The sequence below is a fragment of the Maylandia zebra genome, linkage group LG3, assembly GCF_041146795.1.
Source record: "Maylandia zebra isolate NMK-2024a linkage group LG3, Mzebra_GT3a, whole genome shotgun sequence".
Lineage (NCBI taxonomy): Eukaryota > Metazoa > Chordata > Actinopteri > Cichliformes > Cichlidae > Maylandia > Maylandia zebra.
Genome location: NC_135169.1, coordinates 56,094,472 through 56,120,786, shown reverse-complemented (window position 1 = coordinate 56,120,786; position 26,315 = coordinate 56,094,472). Strand labels below are relative to the sequence as shown.

At 42.4% G+C, this 26,315-nt stretch overlaps 2 protein-coding genes across 3 annotated transcripts in view; one reads left to right on the top strand and one right to left on the bottom strand.

Annotated features, from left to right (window-relative positions):
- The first annotated feature begins 463 nt into the window (after window positions 1-463).
- On the top strand, window positions 464-2,215 carry LOC112430984 (histone H2A.Z). Of its 2 annotated transcripts, none has more exons than XM_076882005.1 (5): window positions 464-602; window positions 885-962; window positions 1,107-1,220; window positions 1,298-1,427; window positions 1,654-2,215. In XM_076882005.1, the coding sequence occupies exons 1-5, from the start codon at window positions 600-602 to the stop codon at window positions 1,713-1,715; spliced, it is 387 nt and encodes a 128-aa protein (XP_076738120.1). In that variant the 5' UTR covers window positions 464-599; the 3' UTR covers window positions 1,716-2,215. The 2 variants fall into 2 exon arrangements, with proteins under 2 accessions (XP_076738120.1, XP_076738119.1); XM_076882004.1 differs by having other exon boundaries at window positions 473-585.
- Window positions 2,216-17,300: 15,085 nt separating this feature from the next.
- The window catches only part of LOC143416814 (protein NLRC3-like), a 233,180-nt gene continuing 224,165 nt past the window's right edge, over window positions 17,301-26,315 (bottom strand). Inside the window, exons 13-14 of the mRNA XM_076882437.1 lie at window positions 18,522-18,695; window positions 17,301-17,846 (exon numbers count right to left, since the gene is read on the bottom strand). Coding sequence (XP_076738552.1) covers window positions 17,837-17,846; window positions 18,522-18,695 — 184 coding nt within the window. The 3' untranslated portion in view covers window positions 17,301-17,836. The remainder of the gene's footprint in view (window positions 17,847-18,521; window positions 18,696-26,315) is intronic.

Genomic DNA, 26,315 nt, shown 5'->3' with positions numbered 1-26,315 from the left:
TGCTTCATATACTAAACTACATGGTAAATGGCCTGTATTTGTATAGCGCTTTACTTAGTCCCTATGGACCCCAAAGCACTTCACACTACATTCAGTCATCCACACATTCACACACAGGTGATGGCAAGCTACATTGTAGCCACGGCTGCCCTGGGGCGCACTGAGGCGAGGCTTGACCAAATGGGGCTATTTAATTTTACCATCAACTTTGATAGGTTTCTGCCTGCTAAACCCTAAACTGGATAAGCAGATAAGAAGATGAATGTATGTGGGGACTTCTATCTATACTAAATTAAAAGTTAATGCCATGTGAAAGAAAAACTAAAGCCAGCTCATTTCGATATAAAATGGGAACGAGATACGCCACATAAACTACATTACCCATAAGCTCTTAGAACGGAACCGCACAGAGAGCTCATTTATTGGCTGAAAAGCTTCAGCGGTAATCACGTGACTGCCGTCATCCGGGTAGCCATGGCTGTATATAACGACCCGCGGTGGGGGGGAGGGGGTCTAGTTCAAACAACAGTCGATATTCAGTGTAGACGGAGGATATTATTTTGGCTGCCGAGTCAGAGTTTCTTTGTAAGTTTTTAAATATGGTACGTATTATATGTCGTATTAACAAAATATTATAACGACACACTCTGTTTAGGTAGTTTATTTGAAATAAATCTTTATTTGGTAGCGTTGCGTTTTCTTTATTAGTTAACAGTTGGCCGCTAGCATTGGCTGGTGTAGTGGATTAGCATGCTAAATACCCACTGGCTTCACTGGGGAAGCGCTAGCATGGCTAGCGAATATTAAGCGGACCTTAAGTTAATGTTGGGCTACAATAAGGCGCGTTTCGGCGGAGGCACACTAATAGTACTGGTGTTTTACAGGCTGGTGGTAAAGCTGGTAAAGACTCTGGAAAGACCAAGACCAAAGCGATTTCGCGCTCTCAGAGAGCAGGACTGCAGGTTTGTCCCCAAATTTCATTCATTTTCTCGGTTGCACAAGCACGAGCTATTAGCCAAAAGTCAGTGGCTCTTTGTCGGTGGCGGGCTCTCATCGGGCGGCCAGCACGGCTTTGCTTCTGTTCACTCGTGTCATTATCCCCGCAGTTCCCGGTAGGCCGTATCCACAGACACCTCAAGTCCAGAACAACGAGCCACGGCAGAGTAGGAGCCACCGCGGCGGTGTACAGCGCGGCTATTCTCGAATACCTTACTGCTGAGGTGACCCTAAGCTCCGTTTATCTTGCACTTCGTTGCTTGAAGTGTTGATCTTTTTGTAAAGGCTGTCTCTCTTTCAGGTTCTAGAGTTGGCAGGAAATGCATCAAAGGACCTTAAAGTAAAGCGTATAACCCCACGCCACTTGCAGCTGGCTATTAGAGGAGACGAAGAGCTGGATTCACTTATCAAGGCCACTATTGCAGGCGGAGGTACGAACATTACAGAGAACTGTGTTACGGTCTTATACTCTCGTACTCTAGGGGTTTACACATTTTGTTGAGGCACAAATCCCTTTTGTGTTGCATCTGGTGTAAAACTGTAACATCAACACTATTGTGGCAACTCTTTGTTACAAGGGAGCAGCTGAAAGTGGTTACTGAAATTAAAACTTAACTGTTCAAGTATATAAACTGTTATAACATTGATTTTTTTCAGGCGTGATCCCACACATCCACAAGTCTCTGATCGGGAAGAAGGGCCAGCAGAAGACTGTATAACCTGAAGGGTTCAGCAAGTTGTGCCATCTCAGGATGAAGTCTGCATCAAGTGGTTAAATGTCTTAGATTAGTAATCTTACATTATTTTATGGTAGTGTGCATTTACTACTCTGGGTGGGGTCTGTTTTGGGTTTTTTTGTTTTGTTTTTTTAATAGTGGGCCCCTCCCCTCTCCTGCAGGTTTTTGGGGGCGGGGGGCGGCTCCAGCCGGCTTGTCTTGGATGTATACGTGTATTTGGCCTTTCTGTTTTTAATCTTCACAGCTTTGAAAGGAGCTCACAGCCACCAAACCTAGTCGATACAGAGTACAGGATGTGCATAGCTTTTGTGAAAACTCAAGATGTGCTTATGTGCTTTGTATGTATCTTTAATGCAGACCATCCATTTCAGACTTGTATTTCAAAGCATGTTCATTCTCTTTACCACTGGACTGTCATGGACCGGTTCATAACCTTGTTGGTATTTTTGGATTCCTGAATAAAGACTGGATTTGGCACAGTCTGAGTGTTTCCCCTAGTTTGTCTTATTCTCTTTGAACAGAGTGCTGTGGCTTTCGTCTTAATCATGCAATGATGTATGACTACAGGTGGTGTAATGTGAAGCTTTGACTTTCATTCCACCTTTGTTCAGTTTTACACAAAATTGGAGGAATGCTAATGGACCAGTTAGGTGAGGTGGCTTCACGCAGTGTTATAGATTTCATCTTTATTTTCATTGCATAAACGGCCAAGTTTTAAACTGTCAGGGTTCATCCCCCTGACGTCCCTACTGCAGTGACCTAAACATCTGTGGTCTAGTGCACTCGGTGGCTTTTTAAAGTGCTGCAGTGCCAACACGCAAGAGTTTTCTGTCTTTGCCTGTGTTCAGAGTTACAGGAGTGTTGTACATGTGAGTTTTTAAAATGATATACTGCAGGCGTAACATCATAAACCCAATTGTAGTATATGATTCACTTCATAGAAACAACTGGGAGACCACGTTTTTATTTCATTTCACTGAAATGTTAAGAATTCTGATTGTTTTTAAAACTGAAGGTGCCTCAAGTTTACTTTTAGAAACCAAAGAAGCGTTTGGACATTTCCCATTACTGCAAACATATTAGACTGGTCTCTGCTGCATTTAAAAGGTTCTTCAATGCAGCACCCATACCTGATATTGAATACATGCTTTCTAATGCATTAAAGTTTACTGAGTAAAATGTTCATAGAAATTAAAACAGAAAGCTAACAGCAAGATATCATTTAATTGTAATTGAACTGTCCACTGTTGCCCACTCACATCCTGGGCCTTCTGACCTCAGTAAGTCACATGATAGGGTGGGGCTACGTTTCACAGTGGGTTCACCTGAAACCATGGCTGTATCCCAATTCAGGGTCTGCAACCTTAAAGTACTGTCTAACCTTCGTAGCGCTGCCCAGGTTGCCTAGCAACCATGATAGTAACAGCTGGAAACGTTTCATACAGCTTTGTTTGACAGAAATGAAGGAGGACGTATTTTGTACATTTGTTTCTACATGAGCTCTGTGTGATGTGATAAGTATCTGAGGCTGAGACCACAGGACTGTAAAACATGATTGTTGGGCTTCATTTCTGTACTGAACAGTCATTTAAGATTAGTTAGTAAATAACAATTAGTTAATGTTGTTCATGAGACTAAAGTCATCTCACTGTGGTAATGTAAATATAATATGGCCAATATTATAGTCACTATATTAATCATTATTAGTTATTACAGCAGTGAACATGAACTCTGAGCTTCAGTAAAGATTCAAGTTGCATTTATTTATATTTCCTATCACCTTAAATCTTCACTCAAAGACAAGTGTCTGTGACAGTGTGTATATAGATGTATTACATACAAGAGACAAATATTGTTATTTTAATATGTTGGCATTACTAAATTTGGCTCAATGCTTACATATATGTGTAAAAAGCAAATGTACGAGCTGTGATAACTGTGTCTGATAGAATGAAGATTAGACTGATAAATGAAATATTCCTTTATTGGGTGAGAAAATCAGACCATGTCATAACTGCTTTAAGTCATACAGAATAGATATACTCAAAGCTTCATAGAACTGAAACAAACATTTATTTTTAGCTCCATTCTGCTGCTGATACAGACTTTAGGTTTCTGAACATTAAACTTGTTGCTGCCTTTCATAGTGTGTAACTTGAAGGCCCTGAGTACTTTCTCCCACACTGAAAACACTGGGATGATCACATTATTTGAACATTACCTAATAAGACTGATTCAGCACAGACAGTTATGTTAAACTTTCCTAGCAGTCCTTCACAAACAGGGAACAGTCTGTCTATTCTCTCCATCTGTCAGCTGCTGCTGGCTCTTCCTCCTCCTCTTCCTCACACACTGCTGAGTTTGTCCTGGTGGATCATCAGGGCTGCAAAGCCTCACAGATGATGTGCAGCAGTGGGTCCCTCAGTCTGTCCTCACTCTGGACACTTGCAGTCGTCACACATGGAAATCAAATGTGTGATAAGCTGCAGGATTCAAACACAAGTGTAACTTATAAACACATGTTCATACTTTTATTCCACAATCAGAGAGAAAGAAACAGAGAGAGAGTGCAGGACAGACAGACAGGTGACAGTCTCAGGTGTACACACTGCTACACAACAGCACCAGAGAAGGAGGATTTAGTGTTTGTGTTATTACGAGTGCTAAACAAGAAGAGTTCCAGATGGTGCAGTGGACACATGTGTGACTGCTGTGATTAAAGCATCTTTCTTTCAGCTTAACGAGTGAACCGTCAGCTCGTTCAAACACACGTTAAAGTCCGTTTGGCTCGACACCACCGAACAGAGGCAGCAATATAACATAGCTAACATTAACAGTGCAGTGAATCCTGCTTGTGCCGTGATGTTCAGGACTGCAAACCGAGCAGCATCACTGACTTTCAGCTTGTTGTGTTTGTGGATATATGACTGACTTTAATTATCCACAAAATCATCACATTCTCTGTAGGATTAAGGTCGACTATTGAACAGCGTATATTTTAAAGTAAAGGCTTTAAAACCAAGTAAACGCTGAAAGTACAAACATCACTAATGTCACATAACTTTGCCAACATGTGGCCAACAGGAATGTTTTAATGTTCTTCATTATTAAACATCTGCACATAAATAAGTGACATAATATTCAGTACTTACTTCTCACAGTTTACTCTTCAGCCGCCCCTCTTCCGCCGTTTTTTTAGCAAAATTATCCACACCCACCGCCGCGCTATGGAGTCTGGGATATGTTGGGTCATGAAGTCTACACCGCCACATCCTTAAAATTCAGGGAAATGAAGGACGCATTTGAGGGCCGCATTTCGAGCAGCCTTTGAATTGGGACAGCCTTCGTCGCGTCGCTGTGACGTAATCGTCCTTAAAATGCGGCCTTTGAGGCTTCAGACCCTGAATTGGGATACAGCCCTTGGCTGATTGTGACCTACACCCGTTTTCACACCTTGGCTTGCGTGATTAGGCAGAGGATCAATAGGGAGTCCATGACCCTCTTAGGGGGACACTCACACCGGACCTAAACCTGGGATTCTCCACAGTCGCTCTCAGAACTGAAGAAACTTCTTGGATAAAACGTCTTCAAGAAATTTAAAGTAGTTCAGACACTTTTCTTTCCCAGCTCCTCAGACTGTCCACCCTGTTAGCTTCGTTAAGCAGCCATGAAGAGTAGAAGGCCAAGTATGAGTTTCAAACAGTAAACACATTTTTAAACCCTGCAAACAGTAGCGGTTTCAGATACGGGCGACACGGACGGTTGCCCGGGGCGGCATCATGGGCATCGGCAAAAAAAAAAAAGAAAGTTGCTCGTACTCATGCTGCCCCGATGTCAGCCAGCGCATATTGGGAATTGCATACGCACCTATCAGTTTTGGGAGTAAGGGCGCCCTCCGTTTGCAAGGTGCGCCTGCTGCCTGCGGCACTGAGAGGAGAGGGCGGGGGATTCTCTGACCGGCTGGAGCAGCATCTAATAACCAACTCACAAAATAAAGAAAAATAAAAACAAACCAACAAACACAAAAACACCAGGCATCATGATACAGACTTATAATTTGCACCAATGTTTTTTCAAAATTCTATACACGAAAGTGAGCGCGAGAGCGCGAGAGCCCTCGGTGCGCCTGCTCGCTGCCAAAGTCAAAGTAAACTTTATTGTCATCTCCGCTGCAGACAGTCCAGTATACAGAGATATGAGATGACGAGGCTCCAGTTACAGCAGTGCAAGTAAACAAACAATAAGAAGAGTAAGAAAATAAATATACACTTTAGGACCAGGGGTAAAGGATCAATAACAATTTAAATTTACAGTTTGAGGGGAGGGGGCCCCTGCTGCTTCCAAAAAGAGCACATTTCATTTATAATGTTGTAAATCCAAGTCCATTATGTATTCATGATTTGAATCCTGGGTTGTGTGAAATCTCAGAAATGCACCCTAGATGAAGTGAATCTGTGAACTAAGGTGTAGGTCTATTAGATCATGTTGTGGTGATCCTTGTGTTGGGGGATTTGTGTTCATACTGGAGTGCAAAATTAAAACCAATGGAAGATGGACAAGAAAAGTTCAAAGCCATCATGGTGCTCAACTTAGAAAAAATAGAAAAGAAGAGGAGGAGAAACGAGCAAAAGATGCAGGTAAGCAGATGTGTGATTGGATAATGGCAGGTCATCCTGAAACTATCAGAATCAGAGTGAGTCAGAAATTATGTGGGTTACAGTTGCTCCAAGAAGAAATGGTAAACAAACAAACAGTAACAGACTAAACTCCAAACAATACATTATGTTACAGATTTAAATATTAATTAGTCCTTGTCAATTGTTGATTTGTCCTGTTCTCATTGTATGACGAATTATGATGGCTGTTTGGTAGCCGTCTGCATACAATGCATACTCTCTCTGTGTGTGTGTGTGTGTGTGTGTGTGTGTGTGTGTGTGTGCAGCAGCTTTATGTTAATGTGTGTAAGGATTTGTGTCTGTGTGTGTGTGTGTGTGGGGGGGGGGGGGGGCGCCAGAGGGATTGTTCGCCCAGGGTGCCAAACAGGCTAGGACCGCCACTGCCTGCAAATAAACAACATTAACATCAAAAGTTTTACATTTCCTAAATGTATCCCACAATCTGAATATAACACCCACTTCCCCACGTTTGATCCGCTGTGTTAAATATGATTAAGAACAGAATGCAATCATTTGCAAATCCTGTAAACCAGTATTTTAAACAAAGTGAGAAAATGAAACATTTAAAGAAAAATATTAGCCCATTTTGAATTTGATGGCAGCATCCTCTCTCCAAAAACTAAAGGCTTTACGATGTTTAGTGCTGGACCATGTTGGTTAATGTGTAAACTCAACAGTTTCCATTTTGATTAACCTGACCAACATCTAACATAGAACACCTTTGAAGTGGACCTCGCAGCCTGTGGATAACTTCAAACACGTCGAGGTCTTCAGAGGCTGAACTTTGACCCAGCATCACAAGGAGCGCCATAAACACTTGTTACGGTTATTAGAAGGAACCCAGCCTTTAGACATCCCCACAACGACATCGTGACCAAGGGTCTGTTGCATGATTTTTAACATGGCTACAATGTGTCGTCTGCTGAGTCATCGTTTAATACAACAACGTACTGAAAGAGAGCATTCAGCATCTGACTGAGCTGGACTAACCTTCCCTTTCAAAAGTGAAAACTGCAACATAAAACTGGAATACAACCAACTTCTAATGAAATGTAACATTTTATAACATGAACACAGATTCCAGGTGAGCTGTGTCCTCCAGGACTGGATTTACCAGAACAGGTATGAGGACGGTGCCTGACGGGCATGTACGAGCTGGAGTGGATCCCAGCTAACACAGGGTGAGGAGACAGACGACTGTTCACGCTCACACTTATTCACCAGTTAACCTAACCCCACTACCTGAATGTCTGTGAACTGTGGGAGGAAGCCAGAGTCCCCTGAGAGGACCCACACAAACACGGGGAGAACATCCAACCTCCACAGAGACTCTCTCTGCACTAAAAGCACAAAATAAAAACCACACCGTCATGTAATTTAAGAAACTGGTCTTAAAAACAGTTAATCTAATGTGTCCACATGGAGCCCGTGTTAAGGTCCGTACTGGGCTTCAGAACATCAAGTGAACAACGTCAGATGGGACCTGGGTGCGTTGTCTCCTGATAGAAAGTGCTGAGGATCAGAAGGACTCAGGGACAACACGATATCTGTCCAGCAGAGGGCGGCATTATTCCAAACGGCTCCATCCTAGAAACATGATGTGGAACAGCTGACCTGTAGATCTGCTCAAGAACAATCGTCACAGTCTGATCACAGTCAGTCCCACGTCTGCCATGTTCTCAGCTTCCTTTAGTACAGGTAGCTTTAATGATCATTTCAAGTGTGGTTGTTTCATGGAAACAGAGAGCAGACTGCAACATCTGTGACAGCCGCCTCTAACACTCTGATGGACGTGTGGACAGCAATGCTGCCTGGAACAGTACCGATGTTTCAGGGCTGATGGCGTTTTTGGGTGGGACATCTACATCCTGACATATCAAGGTTACTTTACTTTTACGTAAATTTGCTTTACAGAAAAATAATAGCGTTTGTCATCCCTTCACAAACACACACATCGATTTAAACCTGACAGACACACATTTGGAAATTAGACGCGATGAATCAAATCAGAAAAACAGTTATTAGTTATTAAGTTTAGTGACGGCAGCAGGGACAAAGCTGCTTTTATAAGACTTTGTCCTGCATCATTCTCATGATAAAACAGACTCAATGGCCCCAAGATATTTATATGACTGCACTTGCTCAGGTTTGTCCGGATTTCAAACTGTTCTAAAAGTCTTTTGATTCAAATCTGGGGCTGTGTTATTGAAAGAAGCAGAGAAATCGATGAACTGAAGTCCTTTACTCTCTACATGTTTGACAATCAGGTGAAGTAGAATCAAAAGCACGTCCTCCACTCCTCTATTGGGCTTATGTGCAATCTGCATTGAATCAAGCTGAAGTTCAGTGTCTTCCATAATCACATTTCTGATGATTTGTTCAAAGACTGAGGTGAGGGCAGCAGGCCTGAAGTCGTTTAGAACTTTTGGACGACTAGATTTAGGACCAGGAACCACGACAGCTTCTTTCCCAAGAGAGGGCATGAACGATTTATTCAGAATAACCTAAAATATAGGACTGAGTTCTTGAGCACAAGTGTAGGAGCCATATGAGTTGTTCCTTTTTGTTTTGGATTAAGAGGGTTGGTTTAAATGCACACCTTGTATTGGTGCACGGGTGTGGGGCGTGACTCGTGGGCGTGTTAGGTGATAAATGTGGTTGTACTCACCTGTTCACCGCACCTGATGAGCAGAAAGGTCGGGTGAGCATGAGGGGAAACCTGTTGACCCCAGCTTGAGTCATTTTGATGCATTTTTGGCTGTAACTTGATGTATGCTTTATGCACTAATTGATGCCATAGGCCGATGTTGTAGTTTGGTGTAGTAATTGGTGTAATTCGTTGTGAGTTGCAGTCATTGTGTTTGTGCAGTCTGTGCATTTGTTTAATAGTTCGATGAGCCGTTTGGAATAATGCCGCCCTCTGCTGGACAGATATCGTGTTGTCCCTGAGTCCTTCTGATCCTCAGCACTTTCTATCAGGAGACAACGCACTCAGGTCCCATCTCACGTTGTTCACTTGATGTTCTGAAGCCCAGTACAGACCTTAACACGGGCTCCATGTGGACATATTAGATTAAATGTTTTCTAAGACCAGTTTCTTAAATTACATGACGGTGTGATTTTTATTTTGTGCTTTTAGTGCAGAGAGAGTCTCTGTGGAGGTTGGATGTTCTCCCCGTGTTTGTGTGGGTCCTCTCAGGGGACTCTGGCTTCCTCCCACAGTTCACACACATTCAGGTAGTGGGGTTAGGTTAACTGGTGAATAAGTGTGAGCGTGAACGGTCGTCTGTCTCCTCACCCTGTGTTAGCTGGGATCCACTCCAGCTCGTACATGCCCGTCAGGCACCGTCCTCATACCTGTTCTGGTAAATCCAGTCCTGGAAGACACAGCTCACCTGGAATCTGTGTTCATGTTATAAAATGTTACATTTCATTAGAAGTTGGTTGTATTCCAGTTTTATGTTGCAGTTTTCACTTTTGAAAGGGAAGGTTAGTCCAGCTCAGTCAGATGCTGAATGCTCTCTTTCAGTACGTTGTTGTATTAAACGATGACTCAGCAGACGACACATTGTAGCCATGTTAAAAATCATGCAACAGACCCTTGGTCACGATGTCATTGTGGGGATGTCTAAAGGCTGGGTTCCTTCTAATAACCGTAACAAGTGTTTATGGCGCTCCTTGTGATGCTGGGTCAAAGTTCAGCCTCTGAAGACCTCGACGTGTTTGAAGTTATCCACAGGCTGCGAGGTCCACTTCAAAGGTGTTCTATGTTAGATGTTGGTCAGGTTAATCAAAATGGAAACTGTTGAGTTTACACATTAACCAACATGGTCCAGCACTAAACATCGTAAAGCCTTTAGTTTATGGAGAGAGGATGCTGCCATCAAATTCAAAATGGGCTAATATTTTTCTTTAAATGTTTCATTTTCTCACTTTGTTTAAAATACTGGTTTACAGGATTTGCAAATGATTGCATTCTGTTCTTAATCATATTTAACACAGCGGATCAAACGTGGGGAAGTGGGTGTTATATTCAGATTGTGGGATACATTTAGGAAATGTAAAACTTTTGATGTCAATGTTGTTTATTTGCAGGCAGTGGCGGTCCTAGCCTGTTTGGCACCCTGGGCGAACAATCCCACAAATCCTTACACACATTAACATAAAGCTGCTGCACACACACACACACACACACACACACACACACACACACACACACACACACACACACACACACAGAGAGTATGCATTGTATGCAGACGGCTACCAAACAGCCATCATAATTCGTCATACAATGAGAACAGGACAAATCAACAATTGACAAGGACTAATTAATATTTAAATCTGTAACATAATGTATTGTTTGGAGTTTAGTCTGTTACTGTTTGTTTTTTTACCATTTCTTCTTGGAGCAACTGTAACCCACATAATTTCTGACTCACTCTGATTCTGATTGTTTCAGGATGACCTGCCATTATCCAATCACACATCTGCTTACCTGCATCTTTTGCTCGTTTCTCCTCCTCTTCTTTTCTATTTTTTCTAAGTTGAGCACCATGATGGCTTTGAACTTTTCTTGTCCATCTTCCATTGGTTTTAATTTTGCACTCCAGTATGAACACAAATCCCCCAACACAAGGATCACCACAACATGATCTAATAGACCTACACCTTAGTTCACAGATTCACTTCATCTAGGGTGCATTTCTGAGATTTCACACAACCCAGGATTCAAATCATGAATACATAATGGACTTGGATTTACAACATTATAAATGAAATGTGCTCTTTTTGGAAGCAGCAGGGGCCCCCTCCCCTCAAACTGTAAATTTAAATTGTTATTGATCCTTTACCCCTGGTCCTAAAGTGTATATTTATTTTCTTACTCTTCTTATTGTTTGTTTACTTGCACTGCTGTAACTGGAGCCTCGTCATCTCATATCTCTGTATACTGGACTGTCTGTAGCGGAGATGACAATAAAGTTTACTTTGACTTTGGCAGCGAGCAGGCGCACCGAGGGCTCTCGCGCTCACTTTCGTGTATAGAATTTCGAAAAAACATTGGTGCAAATTATAAGTCTGTATCATGATGCCTGGTGTTTTTGTGTTTGTTGGTTTGTTTTTATTTTTCTTTATTTTGTGAGTGGGTTATTAGATGCTGCTCCAGCCGGTCAGACTCATCTGGCTAACCTAACAGCAGTCCTGGCCAGGCTAGAAAAATATGGATTGAGAGCAAACAAAAACAAATGTGAGTTCTTCAAGGATGCCATTGAGTATTGTGGACACAAGATCGACAGACATGGGCTCCACAAAACCGAGGACAAAGTTGAAGCAGTCCTGAAGGCACCAGACACTAAAAATGTGAGTCAGCTACATTCATTCTTGGGCTTAATTAATTATTACCACAAGTTTCTACCAAACCTTTCAACAGTCCTGCACCCGCTGAACTCTCTGCTGCAACAAAATGTCAAATGGAAATGGACAAAAAACTATGAAGAGGCATTTAATTTAGTTAAGTTAAACAGCTCATTACATCAGAGGAGGTTCTGACACACTTTGACCCCAAGCTACCACTTCGCCTCGCCTGTGATGCCTCACCATATGGCATTGGTGCCGTGCTATCTCACAAAATGCCTGATAGATCCGAACGACTACTTGCCTTTGCCTCAAGGTCCCTAAATGCAGCCGAGCACAACTATACGCAGATAGACAGAGAAACACTCAGTCTAGTGTGGGGAGTGAAGAAGTTTAATCAGTATTTATATGGACGACACTTCACCCTGATCACAGACCACCGACCTCTGGTGTCCATCTTTAACCCTCAGAAAGGTATTCCAACCATGGCTGCGGCACGCTTGCTTGGGCTTTGTTCCTGGGTGCACACACCTACACCATTGAGTTCAAAGGGACAAAGCTACATGGAAATGCAGATGGACTTTCACGTCTTCCACACATGCAACCCACCGAAGAAATGACTGCTCCAGCTACTGTGTTTCATGTTACACAAATGGAACCCCTACCTGTCACAAGTGCTCAGGTGAAAAGAGAAACGAGCCAAAACACAATCTTGTCAAACGATCTTACTGTGAATGGTTGGCCGTCCTGTAGTGACACTCAGTTCTCTGCGTACTCCACCCACAAAGACCAACTATCCGTTTGCCAAGGATGTGTCATGTGGGGAACTCGTGTCATCTGCCACCCAAACTACGTACAAAGGTACTGGACTCACTGCACGATGGACATTTGGGTGTTAAGATGAAAGGTCTTGCTAGAAGCTATGTTTGGTGGCCAGGCACTGATTGTGAAATGGAGAATATGGCTAAATCCTGCATTGTTTGCCAGCAGACGCTGCGCCAGCCTCAAACAGCACCTGTACACGCGTGGGAGTGGCCATCTGCTCCATGGCAACGCATTCATATAGACTATGCTGGCCCATTTATGGACTAAATGTTCCAGGTTGTGGTTGATGCCCACTCAAAGTGGCCAGAAATCTTCCCCGTAAAGCAAGCAACAGCTGCCAGCACGATCAATAGTCTTTGGTCACCGTTTGCACGCACAGGTCTGCCACAACAGCTCGTAAGTGACAATGGTCATCAGTTTACTGGAGAGGAGTTCCAGTGTTTCCTTGGGAGTAACGGCATACGACATATCACTTCAGCTCACCATCATCCTGCAACAAAGCTGAACCAGCCAGTCGCACAGAGGGGAAACCACTACAACAGAAAATTGACAATTTTTTTTACTGTCTTACCACTCATGCAACAACTGGACACACACCTGCAATGCTCTTCATGGGATGAGATCTGAGATCACGTCTAGATTTGCTGAAACCAGACATTCGCAAGGATGTCCAAGATAAACAGTCTTCCATGGTGGAAGCAACAAGAAACAAAACCAGGTTCTTCAATGTTGGACAAAGAGTTCTCGCCAGAGACTACAGAGACCCAAGTCAGAAATGGCATTCTGGCACGATTCGTTCACGGACCGGACCGCTGATATACACCATAAATGTTGGAGCCAACTTAGTCTGGTGTAGACATGTTGATCAGATTCTAGATGCAGAATGTCACGTGGTTCCAGAGCAACCTGAGAGGACACATCTACACTTCAAGATTCAGAAGAGTTTGCCCTCGCTTCACCACCTGAGGTTCAGGGTTTACGTGAAACCACCAATGTTCAAACACCTGAACTTTCCACACAGAGCACTATGGACTCTGACCAAACAGGCAGACGTTACCCTGAGAGAAATCCCAGAGCACCTCAGAGACTGAACTTATAGGTTTCCAGTTCATTTTGTAAGGAAAGCAGTTAAAATGTTTAAGAGGAAACAACCTACCTCTATGTTGTAAATCACTGAGTAGGTGTCATATTTCAGTTTAAGTACAATCTTATGCTTATGCATAAGCTTATGCTAGACGAGTCCAGAAGTACAGAAACCTTGTGTACAGCGTTGGAGATGGAGTTCTTCTCTTGAACATGAAACGTGGAAGGAAGGGAGGAAGACTTGATCCAGATTTTTCAGGACCCTACACCATTCAAGACATCGCTGGCAAATGTGTGAGATTAAAAAAACACAGAAGGAGCAACTTTAAGAAATCACTACAGCATTGACCATATCAAGCCATACAGAAGAAGCCACCATGTAAATATCAGTGACAATTAAAAATACCCAACTCGCAGTCAGACGGTGAACAGCAGCACAGACCTGAAGATGCCTCCCTGCCATCCTACTGCTAACCCTCAGTGCCAGCAAAGTCCAGAGGATTCATTCTGCACCCAAAACGGCTGACACAAGGAGTTTAATTGTGTTCCAGGACCAGAAACGCGTGAACAAGAACTTCCCTCCCGGAAACAAAGCTTAGAAAATGAAGGTGACATAGTGAACAACTCTTTTTGACCAGTTGGTCATTTGTTGCCAGTTTGGCGTTGCAACTTAATTGACTGTTGCATGACTTTGTTTGCATTTTGCAGTCTTCAACTCATATTAGATGTAAAGAAACATGCAACGTGCACTGAGCTTGTGGAAGTCTGGAAATGGATCTGCCTGTCAGTAATTTTCTATTTTGCCCACCCGCTGTACCTTTCCTATTTCTCTGCGTGTAAATGCATGCCTATTGTATTGACTTTTTTCCTGTTGTGGCCCGTTGGCCTTTACCAAGCTTATCCACTAGAAATCTCATGCATGCCTGAGCTAACTTATCATATTTTTCTTTTAGTAAAGAGGCTATGGCATGCAAAGGATACTGGGCGCTTGGAGGCAGCTGTTGGACCATACAAGTTATTGGATTCCTCTTTTCGAACACTGCAGGGGTCACGGTGGTTTCTGATGAGGTAAGAGAACTTATCATTATTGAGTCTGATTTCGAGGTTCTGCTCCTTCTGAAGCATTTGCAGTGCAGAGACCATTAATAGTTTAAAATGTGCGGGTAGGTGGGTGGGTGGGGGGGGGGGGGGGTTATATTGCAAAACTCTGATAAGGTTTCACCCATTCACTTCAACAGGAAAAAATGTTATCAACCACAACACAGATGTTGTGACATCTGTGACATCATAATACCCAGTTCCAGTATATGCAGAAAGAACCTTTATCAGCAATTCTATTCCTTTAGATGTTTTTGTGTACAGCACTCAAGCAGTTACTTCAAAAATTGTTGATGTTGTTGTATAAACTCAGATTTTTCAAAACAGGTCATTGATGCATATCTGCACCGTGTTATTGACAGATGAAAGGTAAGTAAGAAATGTCATTTACCTACTAATTTTGAAATAAAATTAAAAAACCCTATTTACTGTTCTATAACATTTTTGTATACTTGTGCAGAATGCTGCACACCTGCTCTGTTCAGTAGTTGCAAGCTCGTTGTTTTCTGGGCAGTTCAGATGCCTCAACTGGTATGTTGAAAGCTCAGAAGTGGTCCAAACAGTTGACTCCTTTCTGTTGCTGAGGAAAGAGTTCGGTTCCTTTAAAGAAGACTATATTTGAAAACACCCTGAGACGCATGGTACCTAAGTAAATCCAAATTACTCTGCACTTCCAATCCCACAGATGAAGTTCCCAGTTGAAGACGTGGCTGTGCCCTGTGAACTTTGGTACACACTGGATTCTTGTGGTATGTGTTCATTTTGTTATTAATTTGCATAATTTGTTGTGAAGCAGTTTCTTGCACAAAGTGTTATTTTTAAATAAGTTTTCAGTGGCACAAACAATTGTAATTTTTAATTTAACTTTTTCTTTAGATTGTCAACATTTCTGCACAGAAAATACTGCTCATAGACCCCATGGGAATGAAGGCATTTATGACAGGAAAATTCTGCGCAACTGGAGGTATGTATGATACTGAGGTGTTATTCTTAGATTAAAAAAAAAAAAAATCTTGTTTCATTACAAACACTTTTGTTCAACTAGGAATTTTCTGAGGATGAGAGGGCATGAAGACACCATGGAGTGGCAGTTACAGACTATGCAACACAACAAGCGACAGGATTCCAGCAGTTGTGGAGTTTTACTGTTAAAGGTAACCCATATTCAAATGATTCAGTTTCTTGTTAGCTAGAATTAAGACTTTAAGTGAATTTAAGTGAAGTGAAAGTTATTTCGGTCAACAACAACAAAGATGATCATTTTACATAGAAGTACTTAATCATACAGTAACTGAAAAAGGAATAGGCTGAAGCCTTGTGGCTTATAATTATCCTATCCTTTACCTAATTAAGACTTTACATTCTAATTATGATCAATCTCACAGTTTGCAGAACACTACCTTGATTTTGGAGAGGTCGGTGAGGTGTCAACCACTACAGAGCCAGTTGTGCTGGAGCGAATGCAGATAGCTTGCACCCTACTTGAAAATCGAGGTAAGTCCAGTAAAGTCCTTATCACGTTAGTGCGTACTTCCAATTTAAATAGTGCTTTTCAAACAGCACAGTACAAATAGTGCTCTTCAAACACTTTCAGATAAGACCCTTCTCAAAGTCTAATTTAGACTAATTTTCCAGGAAGTATATTTGGAAAAAATGTACTATTATTTTTTAATTATTCAATAAATAATGTTTGATTAAAACCTAACTATGATTGTGTTTCAGGGAACGCTGAGGACTACTGCATTGTTTGCTCCATGTTAGATGCTAACGCTGACCGCAGCATGATTGAAATGGTAAAACAAAACAAAACAAAAGAAACACATAGTCTTAGTATCATTACTTGCCAATCATAATTAAAATGTTGAGTAATAGTATTCACCAAACAGAATATGAGCCATTTATTTTTCCTTTCCAGGTGCAGTGTGAATCTTGCCAAAGATGGGCACATTTTGCATGTGAAAAATATAAAGAGAGCAACCAAGAATATAAATGCCAAAAATGTACGGGAAACACATAACTTCAAATAAAAATAGCTGTCTTTTCCCCTCCATGTGTGTTTGTATTCTTTGTCAACATTTGGATTCCTGAGATCAAATATATTTTCCTTTGTGTTTGTTTTCTTCCCATTTGTGGCTTTAATGTAGTGTTACATCCTGTTTGTTTGCTTCCCTCTGTATACATGTCCAGATTCACTGTTATGTTTCTATTCTTACATTGCTGTGTGATCACTGTTCCCTCTGCTGACTGATGTGACCTTTTGTATCTCACACTGATACTTGTCATATTTGTATCTGCGCCTAAAAGATAAAAAGTTTTCCATGCTAAAACACAGCTCCACCTTCTGCAGTTCTCCCTCTGAACCACTAGATGTCTCTGTTATCTAAATGAAGACGTGCAGCACAGCAACCACAGCAGCGCTCAGATCACACGTGTCCTGTTATTATGTATAAAAGCATGAAACAGGTGAGACAGGTGGGATCAATATTAATGTTGTGGAAATATATGAAAAAGCAACAGAAGAGTGAAAACATTTCGTGTTTCTAGAAAGATCTTTCAGCTCACAGCTGCTCACAGACTGTATTTACAAGTGACAAACTGCAACTCTACAGTACATCTACAGTATATATCAAATATATTCTGTATTCAAATCTATTGAGTGATGTTTGAAAGTCTTTCCAGGTGAGTTTGATCCAGGAGGGTCTGAAGCCAGAGTCAGACAGAGACTGTGCAGAGACTGTAGAAGGACAGAGCAGCAGCAGAGCAGTCCAGATACACTGATGATCCTCTGTCAGATCCAGAGGGACACACAGGGATGATGCTGGACTCTACATTGTGTCTGACAGTGGAGCTGTTCTCAGAGCAGTTCACTCTGCAGCACTGACAGTCATCTGCACTTCTTCTCATTCCTCTGTCAGTCACTGCTGGATGAAGCTCTCCTCTCCACCTCCCAGTAACATGGCCCAGTCAGAGCGTCTCTACACACAAGCTGCTGCTGCTTCAACCTCTCTGGATCATCAGGACACAGCTCCTCCTCTCTCAGCACACACACCGTCCTGTTTACCATCATCACCTCCACCTGCAGAGAGAAGAAGGAAGAGCAGAGGAGATAAACGAGTGTTTCCAGAGACTCTTCATCAGCTGTCAGTCAGTGATGCAGCACATCCAGTATAAAGAGCAGCAGGGACTTCAGTGCTGGGACTGTACTAGGACTCATTGTTGCTTCACTTTTTCTAATCTTTGGATTTTTATTGAAGTTGATGAAAATGTTTTTCCCTCCTAGTTTGAGTTTGGACTTTCATTCATTAGAAGAACCTTGGTGTGTCGACTCTGAGCTCTGTAGGAACCCCAACAACAAGCCCAACAATCCAGATGGACGGTTCCAGCTGTTAACTGGAGGAATTCCATCCAAACATCTGCTCTCACTAAATTCTTCCTCACCTACAGACTGTGTTCTTCACTGCTTTAAACTTGGAAATGAATGCAGTCATTGGTCTGCGTGCTGCTTTGTTCAGAGAGCTGATTGGCTGTTGACAGTGTTTGATCAGAGCGTGTCAGCCGTTACCATGGTGACCATAAAGGTCAGAAACAGGAAGTGTTTGTGTCCAATCCTGAAGCCTGTCACCATTCTCCTCTCACAGCTTCACTGAGAAGCTGCAGCTTTACAGGAAACACTGGATCTTTGCTTCATACTGACTGTGTTTAGTACAATACTGCTGACAGCACCACCCACTCACTCCATCACTCTACTGACCTCAGAGTCTCCAGTCTGTAGTCTGGACTCTGCTGAAGATCAGACAGCTGCTTCACATCTGGATACTTCAGGTAGTTTCCTCTCAGGTCCAGCTCTCTCAGATGGGAGGGGTTGGACTTCAGTGCTGCTGCCAGATAATCACAGCTGATCTTTGACAAACCACAGAGACTCAATCTGTATAAAGAATGAAAGATGTAAGTTTATTAGACAAAGTGTGAGCTTGAAATCATTCAGTGTTTCATCATCTGTTCAGAGCTGAAGAAGGTTCAGAATGTAGAAGTTTAGAAAATGGAAACTCCAAACAGCTGAAGCCAACAGGAAGCAGCTTCAAACAGGAAACTGTGCAGAGTTTCAGACTATATGTCCTGATGCAGCCAGTTGGATTTTGGAGATTTGAAACTCTGTTCTGTGACTAAGTCCTTGAATCATTTCTTCCAGCTGGTCCAACAAGACAGACTAAGTGTTGGACATGTGTTGTGGCTCCATTAGGGGAGCTTCTAAATGTGATGTGATGGCCCCTCTGGGTCTGTCAGGTCACAGGACTGAAGAGAGCTCAAACTGGGCACACAGTTGTTCCAGTCTGGACCAAAGACTCTATACTGGGACTGAGGGACTGCTTTGACTGCACCCACTGGGACGTTTTAACGGCTCATGTTCTCACTTAGATCATCGATTTCTACTTACATCTCTTTCTGGGAAAAATGGGGATTACTTTGGAAACAGGAAGTATTTTCCCCAATAAGCAGCCCTGGATTAGTAAATCACTCCAACATGTTCTCAGGCAGAAGAAGCTGTCTTGTTATGAGGGAGAGAAGAAAAAGATTGAGGCACAGAAACTTGTTGAAAGAGAGATAAAGCAGCTAAAATCAGGTGTAAAAGTAAAGCAGAGGATGAGCTGAATAAAGGACACTCAAGGCTGGCTTGGAAAGGAATGAAGTCCATGGTGGGGATGCAGAACAAGGAGCAAAGATGAATGTGATGCTGAATCAGCAGAAGACTTGGACTCATTGGATTCCAGCTTTGATATCATTGATTTCAATGAAGAGCTTTGTGATTGTAGCAAAGGGCTGGTAGCTCTGAGAGTCCCACTGATGAGGTGTTTGTGTGGAAATCTCTTAGTGGGACCAAAGAGAGAAAAAGCCCTGGTCCTGATGCTGTGGGAGGGAAATGATTGAAGTGTGCTGTGAGGAACTGACTGGGAGATTTTCACACATTTTCCAGTCCTCCTTGGAACAACAGGAAGTTCCCAGCATATGGAAACAAAGGTTAAGTGTCCTATGGCACTCAGTGATGATGGTGCTGTGGCCCCACCACCTCCACCTCTTTGTAAAGGAACTAACTGTCATCTGAAGCTTCAAATGGAACTAAGACTTCCTCCACTAGGTGGCAGTGTCTGATGAGAAAGTGTTAGTGGAGCTGGCCTGGAGTCAAAAACAGGAAGATGCAGGATTTGGGCTGAAATGGGGAAAAGTGGTTGGCACTAGTGCCTTAAAGCAAGAAGGTTGTAGGTTGAAGCTTGTTGGCCTTTCTGTGGAGGTTGGATGTTCTCCCACAGTCCAATGAAATGCTGCTTAGGTTCATTGGTGCTTCTAAATTGGCTGTAGGTGTGGATGTGAGAGAGTGCTTCTCTGTCTCTCTCTGTTGGCCCTGTGATGGACTGCTCACCTGTGCAGGTGGACCACGCCTCTTGCCCTATGACAGCTAGGGCACAGGCTGCAGCCCTGTGAGCCTAAGCTGAATAAACAGTTAGCAAAAATGATCCATAGATGGCCTGAAATCCCCCAGTTAGCAGTTTGGTAGATAGCTATGACATGCTAATCCCATCCAGCAGCTGTATTCTACCTGTAAGCTGATCCCTGCTGAGCCAAAGCACTTTTTCATATACAAATTACAACCTTTAATAGAAACCTATTGGTCAGCATCTTATTAGCCTGCTGTTAGCTTCATTCCACAGAAAACTGAGAGAAACTAACAGAGTTGATAAAGAATAAAGAGAAATGTGCTGATTTAAAGCCTTTGAAGTACTTCAGATGATCTCTGTCCACTTCTGTCCACTCATTCATTCATGTAAGCTTTCTAATGCAGCTTTGATCTTCACAGTCTGCTTCATGAAACTCATTCTAACCCTGAATGTCAGAGTGTTCCTCCTTCTCTTTCCCATCATTCATGCTGGCAGTGGAGGAGATTTGGATGTTGGACTGTGTTTTGGATGATGTGTGTATGTTTGTGTTGGACTGCTGTCTGTAAAGCAAACGCACATTTTGCTTTGGATTTCAGTGTCAGACAGACTTTAAGGTGGAATGAAGAGTTTGAGAGTTTCACAGTGAATTATCCAGTGGAGGATTTTTCTTCTTCTTTGAAGGTTTGAAATGTGAACATTGTTCTGCTGCAGTCAATGGACTAAACCAGAGAAGAAAACAGACTTTACCATGAAGATCCTCAGTGTGGATCAGTATAATATCAGCCTGATGTCTGCAGTTTAGTGTCAGCACAACTTTCACATCATATTCATCTCAGCACAACTAAAACATGCTGACTGACCTCAGAGTTTCAAGTCCACATCCTGGACTCTCCAGGAAACCACACAGATGCTTCACTCCTGAATCCTGCAGCTTGTTGTTGTAGGTCAGCTCCAGCTCTCTCAGATGGGAGGGGTTGGACTTCAGTGCTGCTGCCAGATAATCACAGCTGATCTCTGACAAACCACAGCCCATCAATCTGTATAAAGAATGAAAGATGTAAGTTTATTAGACAAAGTGTGAGCTTGAAATCATTCAGTGTTTCATCATCTGTTCAGAGCTGAAGAAGGTTCAGAATGTAGAAGTTTAGAAAATGGAAACTCCAAACAGCTGAAGCCAACAGGAAGCAGCTTCAAACAGGAAACTGTGCAGAGTTTCAGACTATATGTCCTGATGCAGCCAGTTGGATTTTGGAGATTTGAATCTCTGTTCTGTGACTAAGTCCTTGAATCATTTCTTCCAGTTGGTCCAACAAGACAGACTAAGTATTGGACATGTGTTGTGGCTCCATTAGGGGAGCTTCTAAATGTGATGTGATGGCCCCTCTGGGTCTGTCAGGTCACAGCACTGAAGAGAGCTCAAACTGGGCACACAGTTGTTCCAGTCTGGACCAAAGACTCTATACTGGGACTGAGGGACTGCTTTGACTGCACCCACTGGGACTTTTTAAAGGCTCATGTTCTCACTGAGATCATCGATTTCTACTTACATTTCTTTCTGGGAAAAATGGGGATTACTTTGGAAACAGGAAGTATTTTCCCCAATAAGCAGCCCTGGATTAGTAAATCACTCCAACATGTTCTCAGGCAGAAGAAGCTGTCTTGTTATGAGGAAGAGAAGAAAAAGATTGAGGCACAGAAACTTGTTGAAAGAGAGATAAAGCAGCTAAAATCAGGTGTAAAAGTAAAGCAGAGGATGAGCTGAATAAAGGACACTCAAGGCTGGCTTGGAAAGGAATGAAGTCCATGGTGGGGATGCAGGACAAGGAGCAACGATGAATGTGATGCTGAATCAGCAGAAGACTTGGACTCATTGGATTCCAGCTTTGATATCATTGATTTCAATGAAGAGCTTTGTGATTGTAGCAAAGGGCTGGTAGCTCTGAGAGTCCCACTGATGAGGTGTTTGTGTGGAAATCTCTTAGTGGGACCAAAGAGAGAAAAAGCCCTGGTCCTGATGCTGTGGGAGGGAAATGATTGAAGTGTGCTGTGAGGAACTGACTGGGAGATTTTCACACATTTTCCAGTCCTCCTTGGAACAACAGGAAGTTCCCAGCATATGGAAACAAAGGTTAAGTGTCCTATGGCACTCAGTGATGATGGTGCTGTGGCCCCACCACCTCCACCTCTTTGTAAAGGAACTAACTGTCATCTGAAGCTTCAAATGGAACTAAGACTTCCTCCACTAGGTGGCAGTGTCTGATGAGAAAGTGTTAGTGGAGCTGGCCTGGAGTCAGAAACAGGAAGATGCAGGATTTGGGCTGAAATGGGGAAAAGTGGTTCGCACTAGTGCCTTAAAGCAAGAAGGTTGTAGGTTGAAGCTTGTTGGCCTTTCTGTGGAGGTTGGATGTTCTCCCACAGTCCAATGAAATGCTGCTTAGGTTCATTGGTGCTTCTAAATTGGCTGTAGGTGTGGATGTGAGAGAGTGCTTCTCTGTCTCTCTCTGTTGGCCCTGTGATGGACTGCTCACCTGTGCAGGTGGACCACGCCTCTTGCCCTATGACAGCTAGGGCACAGGCTGCAGCCCTGTGAGCCTAAGCTGAATAAACAGTTAGCAAAAATGATCCATAGATGGCCTGAAATCCCCCAGTTAGCAGTTTGGTAGATAGCTATGACATGCTAATCCCATCCAGCAGCTGTATTCTACCTGTAAGCTGATCCCTGCTGAGCCAAAGCACTTTTTCATATACAAATTACAACCTTTAATAGAAACCTATTGGTCAGCATCTTATTAGCCTGCTGTTAGCTTCATTCCACAGAAAACTGAGAGAAACTAACAGAGTTGATAAAGAATAAAGAGAAATGTGCTGATTTAAAGCCTTTGAAGTGCTTCAGATGATCTCTGTCCACTTCTGTCCACTCATTCATTCATGTAAGCTTTCTAATGCAGCTTTGATCTTCACAGTCTGCTTCATGAAACTCATTCTAACCCTGAATGTCAGAGTGTTCCTCCTTCTCTTTCCCATCATTCATGCTGGCAGTGGAGGAGATTTGGATGTTGGACTGTGTTTTGGATGATGTGTGTATGTTTGTGTTGGACTGCTGTCTGTAAAGCAAACGCACATTTTGCTTTGGATTTCAGTGTCAGACAGACTTTAAGGTGGAATGAAGAGTTGGAGAGTTTCACAGTGAATTATCCAGTGGAGGATTTTTCTTCTTCTTTGAAGGTTTGAAATGTGAACATTGTTCTGCTGCAGTCAATGGACTAAACCAGAGAAGAAGAAAACAGACTTTACCATGAAGATCCTCAGTGTGGATCAGTATAATATCAGCCTGATGTCTGCAGTTTAGTGTCAGCACAACTTTCACATCATATTCATCTCAGCACAACTAAAACATGCTGACTGACCCCAGAGTTTCAAGTCCACATCCTGGACTCTCCAGGAAACCACACAGATGCTTCACTCCTGAATCCTGCAGCTTGTTGTTGTAGCTCAGGTCCAGCTCTCTCAGATGGGAGGGGTTGGACTTCAGCGCTGCTGCCAGATAATCACAGCTGATCTCTGACAAACCACAGTCCATCAATCTGTATAAAGAATGAAAGATGTAAGTTTATTAGACAAAGTGTGAGCTTGAAATCATTCAGTGTTTCATCATCTGTTCAGAGCTGAAGAAGGTTCAGAATGTAGAAGTTTAGAAAATGGAAACTCCAAACAGCTGACAGAGTTCATACGCCTTTGTCAGGGTCAAATTCAAGCAAGACCATGTGAAAATTAAAACACATCATCCTAGGTGAACTTAAACACCTTTGTTCCCCTTTTGTTAAGACATAGAAAAGTACACCACACAAAAATACTGCAAAAGGAAACGGTCGCCTTATATACATAGTGTATAAACTCAAAATGCACATTTCACTTCAAATTAAGATTAAGGCTTTGAACAGATCACATAGTTCAGTTCAACATATAAGACTTTAAGAATGCACAAGCATCTACTTAAAATCTATTTAATTTATCATCCATGATATTATTTTGTACAATTCCAATGTATTTTGTTCATCTCCCTTAAATAAACAGGCAGTCTTAAAGTATGAAATATTCATATACAAACACATATAAATGTGTGTACTGTCTCAGTGGCTGATAGTACCCCACAGGCCTCAGTGTGAGCTTGAAGACATTTATAATGTTTAAGTAGTTTAATGTGCAGGTGCTGACGATAAACACATTTTGAATGAAAGCCGGGGAACTTTGGTAGCACAGAAACAAGTGGCTATTCTTTGTGACTATATGGATCACTCACAATACCATTATTTCACACAAAGGCACCAAATTAATACTCAAAAAAGCTGCAGCAATACACACAAATATAAACAGTACTTGGTGACAACTTTGCTTTTAGCCTTTAACCCTTCTTGACTACTTTTGATGTGGCCTCTATATTTTACCTTTAAAAACAGTTTATCTTGCCAATCTGTTATTTTCTCATTTTGACCAACTGTATCAGCACAATTTATCTAAATTCAGACAAAATTTAAAATACAAGTAGAAAGTGATATTTTGACTGTAAAAACCACACACATGTTTAACGAATCATCTTCATAACTTGAAATGCAAATAGAGATTGTACATTTTTAAAAATACGCACACGTTTTGCAAACAACAAAGTTATATGGTACTATTTACCAAAAAATGCAGCCAAGGCTCAGACGTTTTTCATATAATCATTTCAAACTATTTACAGAACAATCAGGTGTCAAACAATAGTTTGTGTCACTCTAACACATATGAGAACAGCACAGGGATAAACCTGCAGGTCTGACAGCAGGTGTGTCACTCAGCGTTTACACTGCAATCTGCCTTTGTTGGCTTTAAGGCAGCAACTGTGACGATCACTAGTAGAACTGACACACAAAACAAAACAACAGCTACACACTAAATACACAAGACAACAAACTAACTTGAGACCAAACACGGTAAACGTCACAAATCTCTCACGTATCAAAACTCTCTCTCTCTTTCGCTCACTCGCTCTCTCTTGCCGGTCACTCCTAAAACTTCCCCCTTTTGCTAAACAACCAAATGTCATGTTTCCATATCATTTTTGATTGGTCGACATGGTACATTTTCCCACCTATAGGGCTTTGGAGCGTGATGTCACGGGAGATGGGCCATGCCCCCTTCCGCCATGACAGTAGGCCAGCCAAAGGATACCATTTCAGCTATGGATCGTACGTGTTGTGTTGTCGGTTGCAACGTTAGATCACACGATCGTGAAGGCAAGAAGCTGGATAACGGGCTCTCTTTTCATCGTTTTCCATCCTGGAGGCAACGTGAGGGATCCCATGTATCCGATATTACTAAACAAAGACGTCAGGCTTGGATTGCAACGGTGAGACGAGCGGATATCGAGTTCTCTGCAATCCCCAGCTTTTTGTTGGTTTGCTCACGGCATTTTCTTTCCGGTGAGTTCTAAATGAATTCATATCACTCTTGAAAGGCTTTTAGTGTTATTTTCAATGTGCTGAGGTCATAGATAATGAGATAAAACATGCTAATGTGTGATGCTGCAGAACCACATCATGTCGACTGAGTAGCTTATGATTTGGCATTATTGCAGGCAAACCAGCATATGAAATGGATGTAACAAATCCAGACTGGGCACCAACACTGCACATGGGGCATGACGACATACCTGTATCAGACTCGGACCGGCACTCAAGGCGTACGCAACGGAAGCGAAAAAGAGCACCCATCGGAGGTAAACAACCCCCCCCCCCCCTCTAAAAACATACTAAATTGCTATCACTGTACACTAATCCGCACATAACTTCCAGATGAATCACACACCTGTCATTGGAATATTGGTGTACATTTACCTTATGTCTAATTTTATCTTACAGGCTTTCGTTATGCAGCTGCAGAGTCTGAAGGTGTGCCCCGTGCAGAAGTGATTGATGAAGATCTGACAGAAGACCAACAGCAAAATCACAATGTCATGGAGGCAGTGGACAGCAGTTGTGTTGGACAAGTGGAGGTTGAGGTAGCAGCTGCAAATGTGGATATACTGAAGAAATGTAAACCTTTTAAAATGATGACAGATTACAAACTCTCAG

Bases quoted from the DNA above. Each gene is read 5' to 3' on its own strand.
- LOC112430984 (XM_076882004.1), top strand. From the start codon at position 475: ATGGCTGTATATAACGACCCGCGGTGGGGGGGAGGGGGTCTAGTTCAA. The intron at 1,221-1,297 runs GTGACCCTAAGC...TCTCTCTTTCAG, and splicing joins TCGAATACCTTACTGCTGAG to GTTCTAGAGTTGGCAGGAAA. The intron at 1,428-1,653 runs GTACGAACATTA...GATTTTTTTCAG, and splicing joins GGCCACTATTGCAGGCGGAG to GCGTGATCCCACACATCCAC.